The 5,485-nt window shown below is 42.0% G+C and overlaps 1 protein-coding gene across 1 annotated transcript; it reads right to left on the bottom strand.

Moving 5' to 3' along the window:
- Positions 1–446: 446 nt before the first annotated feature.
- LOC149267242 (disease resistance protein Roq1-like) lies at positions 447–4,567 on the bottom strand. The gene is made up of 4 exons (XM_089432014.1): positions 3,563–4,567; positions 2,387–3,455; positions 1,996–2,271; positions 447–1,870 (listed from the first exon to the last, which is right to left on the bottom strand). The coding sequence occupies exons 1-4, from the start codon at positions 4,123–4,125 to the stop codon at positions 593–595; spliced, it is 3,186 nt and encodes a 1,061-aa protein (XP_089288140.1). The 5' UTR covers positions 4,126–4,567; the 3' UTR covers positions 447–592.
- Positions 4,568–5,485: the final 918 nt, after the last annotated feature.

A 5,485-nucleotide genomic window follows, 5' to 3' on the forward strand; every position in this document is an offset into this window, starting at 1 on the left:
TGTTCAACACATTCCACCTCCTCTAACTCACAGCACCCATAGAGATCTAGCGTTCGAAGCTGTGTACACTGCAACAAGCCCCGTATGTTCTTCAGCTTCGTACATCCATCTGCCCTCAACTCCTCCAAAGATGTCAACAATTCCATACTTGGCAGTTCATCTAACTGAGCGCACCCACTAACATTTAACATCTGAAGTTTTGTGGCCTGCTCCAAACCCCGTATCCTCTTCAGCTGCGTACATCCCTCTGCCCACAAGTCCTCCAAAGATGTCAACAATTCCATACTTGGCAGTTCATCTAACTGAGCGCACCCACTAACATCTAACCTCTGAAGTCGTGTGGCGTGCTCCAAACCCCGTATCCTCTTCAGCTGCGAACATCCCTCTGCCGACAAGTACTCCAAAGATGAGAACCATCCCAAACTTAATTCATCTAACTGAGCGCACCCACTAACATCTAACCTCTGAAGTCCTCTGGCGTGCTCCAAACCCCGTATCCTCTTCAGCTGCGTACATCCCTTTGCCGACAAGTACTCCAAAGATGAGAACCATCCCAAACTTAATTCATCTAACTGAGCGCACCCACTAACATCTAACCTCTGAAGTCCTCTGGCGTGCTCCAAACCCGTATCCTCTTCAGCTGCGTACATCCCTTTGCCGACAAGTACTCCAAAGATAAGAACCATCCCAAACTTAATTCATCTAACTGAGCGCACCCACTAACATCTAACCTCTGAAGTCCTCTGGCGTGCTCCAAACCCCGTATCCTCTTCAGCTGCGTACATCCCTCTGCCGACAAGTACTTCAAAGATGGCAACCCTTCCATACTTAGTTCATCTAACTGAGCGCACCCACTAACATCTAACCTCTGAAGTCGTGTGGCGTAGTTCAAACCCAGTATCCTCTTCAGCTGCGTACATCCCTCTGCCGACAAGTACTCCAAAGGTGAGAGCAATCCCAAACTTAGTTCATCTAACTGAGCGCAACCACTAACATCTAACCTCTGAAGTCCTGCGGCCTTCAAACCCCGTATCCTCTTCAGCTGCGTACATCCCTCTGCCGACAAGTACTCCAAAGATGAAAACCATCCCAAACTTAGTTCATCTAACTGAGCGCACCCACTAACATCTAACCTCTGAAGTCGTCTGGCGTGCTCCAAACCCCGTATCCTCTTCAGCTTCGTACATCCAATTGCCCTCAACTCCTCCAAAGATGTCAACAATTCCAAACTTAGTTTTGTGCCCTGCTCTAATTGAGCGCACCCACTAACATTTAACATCTTAAGTTCTGTGGCCAGCTCCAAACCCTGTATCCTCTTCAGCTGCGTACATCCCTCTGCCGACAAGTACTTCAAAGATGGCAACCATTCCATACTTAGTTCATCTAACTGAGCGCACCCACTAACATCTAACCTCTGAAGTCGTGTGGCGTAGTTCAAACCCAGTATCCTCTTCAGCTGCGTACATCCCTCTGCCGACAAGTACTCCAAAGGTGAGAGCAATCCCAAACTTAGTTCATCTAACTGAGCGCAACCACTAACATCTAACCTCTGAAGTCCTGCGGCCTTCAAACCCCGTATCCTCTTCAGCTGCGTACATCCCTCTGCCGACAAGTACTCCAAAGATGAGAACCATCCCAAACTTAGTTCATCTAACTGAGCGCACCCACTAACATCTAACCTCTGAAGTCGTCTGGCGTGCTCCAAACCCCGTATCCTCTTCAGCTGCGTACATCCCTTTGCCGACAATTCCTCTAAATGAGAGCACCAACTAACATCTAACCGCTGAAGTTTTGTCAGGTGGGCCAACCCCCATATGTTCTTCAACCACACACATCCAGATACGTTCAACTCCTCCAAACATAAAGGGAGCTGCAAAAGAGAAATTTATATGTGGATCACGATTCTCATCTACTAAACATTTCAAATTATTCGGAGACGCTATTTTGATAATAACCACTAGACAAGAAATATCTATACAACAAATTTCAATTTACCTGTGATTCTTGTTGCCACAATGTTTCTAATTCGTTCCCGGACACATGAAGAAACATTAACTTCTTCATTGGAATCAGAGGGAGAGATGAGTGTGGACACTTGTTCCAGCGGAGCCATATGAGATTTGGCGACTTGGCGCTCTTCAGAATGCGTTCCAAGAGGGAACCTTCAGTATCAACAAGGTGTAACCTCGTCATTTGAATAGAATCAAAATCATCATCATCACCATGGTATTCGCTAAGAACCATTCTAATTCCCCGCACGGTTATTCTTCCCTGCCCATCATAAAAAAAAATAATAGTGATTACAGGGTCATTCATTCTTGTTAGATAATGAACCCCAATCTTTATTGAATAAACTATAAGAGGATTTGAGGGATTGACTACTTACAGTTGATTGCTTCACCAAGTCATCAAAATGCCGAAACCTAAACGGTTGCTTAACAGTGGCTTCACTTATTGCAAGATCCCGTAGGTGATCATGCATGCGTATCAGATTGGAGGAGTCTACTTCGACCAGACACTTGTTTTGTAGATTTTGTAATGCTAACCAGCCTCCCCATTCTGAGACGTTCCATATGCTAATGGCCATTTCCCTTTCTTCTCCAATGAAAAAACAAGCAATATCTAAGAATACTTGTTTTTCATCTTCATTCAAGGCTTCATAACTAATTTGAAGCCTTTTTTTAATGTCTTCAGGAAGTCTCTTCTTAAGTTGAACCAATTGCGCAGACCAATAAGACAGGTCATTGTTTCCATGGAGAAGTCCACCGAACACTTTCAGGGATAGAGGCAATCCATCACAGGCATTTACGAAGTCCTGGGCTAAGTTTTCAAATCCTGGGAGTGGATCGGGCTGACCGAAAGCATGCTGGCAAAAGAGCTTGAGTGAGCGTTCTGTACTTAGCCCGTCTAACTTGTAAATTAATGATTTTTCGACCCCTGATCTCCTGAGAACATCCTTATCTCTAGATGTAATCAATATTAAGCTATCTGAGTGGATACAAGTTCGATCTGGCACAAGTCCATCAATCTGATCTATGCTATCTACATCATCTAAAACTAATAAAATCTTGTGAGAGAGGAGATGTTTTTTAAGCATTTGTATAGCTTCATCTTTGTTTTCTATCTGCAGATCTGACCCAGACAAGCTCCTAAGAAGTTTTCTCTGCAATATTATTAAAGAGCCTTTTTCTCTTACATCATCTAAAAAGCAAGATAAGGCATAACCTGAACTCTTCCTTTTCCTATTGAAGAGTTCTTTTGCAAGGGTTGTTTTTCCTACACCACCTAATCCAACTATCCCTACTACCTGAACTTTTCTTCCACTCTGTAACACTCGATTTTCAAAATCGCTAACTTTTTCTTCTAAACCGGTTGGATATTTGGCTACATCCAATGGTTTATTCACATTTCCCAACACACTTTCAACCACCTTATCTAGCAAGAGGCCCTCGTCACTGGCGAAAAACAATATAACCAGTGAGAAACATAGTATGTGCATATCTATCAATATAAAGTAACAAAAACACCGGGAAGGCACCGGGAAGGATGTTTGAACGCTTACCCCTTACACGCCTGCAGATCGAAACCGCTTATGCCGGAAACTATAGAAAGAGCATTTCGCCACTTTTCAATAGTGGCTGCATTGTGTCTCAGCGTCTTTTGAGGAGATTGAGGATCAGTTTGAGCCTCATACTCCGTCTTCTCTCCAAGTTTCTTCAAGGATTGTGCATACACAGTATCTTTGCCCTGGGTCCATCTAAGATCAGAGGGTTCCACTTGGTAAAACACTGGAATTATTTTAGCCCCTGACTCCAGCATCATTACGAGCTCATTTAGACACCAGGTTGAGTCAGCGTATCCCGCGGAAAAAATGGCAACGTGTACAGAGGCTGTTCGAATAGCCCCTTTTATTTCAGAGTTAAAATACTCTCCCTGCCGCAATTCCTCCCGATCCAGAAAGACCTTCAATCCGTACGAAGTAAGCCGACGGTAGAGATAACTGGCGAAGGTCTTTTTGACATCGGGGCCTCTATGACTTAAAAACACATCAAAAGCGGAATTGCTCGTGTTGCCAGGATTAAGGGAGGTGGAAGTAGAGGCAGCGGTGGAGGAGGATGCGGCCATTTCCAATTTGGAAAATAGACACAGAGATGGAAGAGATGTGAAGGATGGCGATGAGTACGACTCAGTCTGAGACTGCAAGAGAGCCGATGAGTTAGGAGTTTCTCAGTGCCGAGAGAAGCTGTGAAGAATTGCAATAGGAAACACGCTCTATGCAGAAATACAGCAATACACATAAACCCTTTACCCCTGGTTTTTGCTGGAGTTGTCTATAATGCGACTTTTTGAGATTCCGGTGACGGAATCCGGCGGAAGAAATTGAGATGAAATCATGATTTGTTGCAGTTAAAAAGGTTTTTTAACTGCATATTCGGATTCAGCACCCTGAAAAATCCCTGGGACGGTTTCATTGTGCAGAAATTAGCTATCAAACTTGGATTCCAATAAATCACTGCCGGATTTTCACCGGAAAAAATCGCCGGAAAGACTTTCAAAAAGTCGCGTTAGAGACTACTGCGTTTTTGCTTATGTCTGACAGCACCAAGTCTATCTCGGGTCAAAAAGAAATAGACTGACATGCACAACCATACATTGTTGGGGATCGGAATCACGTGGCCAGCCGGCCAGACAAAGGAAAAAACTGAACCGACAGCTCATGGGAAAACTTGATGGGACACCACTCAAAACATTCACGACTCATAAGTCACCACGTTAAAAGCCGTAGACTCTGGTCTGACAAGTTATCCCCGGCTGCAAATAAAAAAATGAATGGAGACTAATGCTGTTTCCACCTTTAATTGCCATTCATATCGCATTTTCGCCATTCATATATCGTACTTGAAAAAAAAGAATTATTTTTTGGGGTTTAAAGGCTGTATTTTCAATTAATCTAGACAAATCATTTGAATTTAAAAAAGTTAAATAATACTGTGGTTAGGTTAGGTTTTCATTTTATTTTAGAAAATAATATAGCATGAAGGTATTGTGTTGAGACAAAATTCATACATGATAAATATTTATATGAGGGTAAAATAATATTAGTATTTTTTTAATGTTTATGGTACCTAATATATGTAATAGTATTAAATTATTTCATTAATTGTGCTAGTATTAATATTAAATTATAGTTTTAATATTAATTTTAAATTATGATATTAATGAAAGATGGAAGTAGGAGTAGACTTTATGGATGTAAAAATTTAAGATCTCATGATTGTGGGAAGGGGAGAAGTAAATTTCTTTTTTCTACAAATTAATGTTGAAACACAAGCATCATAACTATATATTTTCACTTATGGCACAGAATGGGCAATGGCTTTTGATTATAGGGATATTGAAAAAGAACTTACTTCATTTTATAGTGATCTCCTTAAAAAGTCTAACTCTAACATATTACAATTCATGGAGAAAATAATCGCCTACA

This window comes from Pinus tabuliformis, chromosome 6 (assembly GCF_031772625.1).
Source record: "Pinus tabuliformis cultivar Carrire ecotype Pingquan chromosome 6, CPIR1, whole genome shotgun sequence".
NCBI classification, from domain to species: Eukaryota; Viridiplantae; Streptophyta; class Pinopsida; order Pinales; family Pinaceae; genus Pinus; species Pinus tabuliformis.

What these genes read in the sequence shown, in the direction of transcription:
- LOC149267242 (XM_089432014.1), bottom strand. Translation starts at nt 4,125, where the DNA reads ATGGCCGCATCCTCCTCCACCGCTGCCTCTACTTCCACCTCCCTTAAT. An exon ending in GATCTGCAGGCGTGTAAGGG is followed by an intron (nt 3,456 to 3,562) that starts GTAAGCGTTCAA and finishes GTTTTTCGCCAG; the next exon opens with TGACGAGGGCCTCTTGCTAG. An exon ending in ACTTGGTGAAGCAATCAACT is followed by an intron (nt 2,272 to 2,386) that starts GTAAGTAGTCAA and finishes TATGATGGGCAG; the next exon opens with GGAAGAATAACCGTGCGGGG.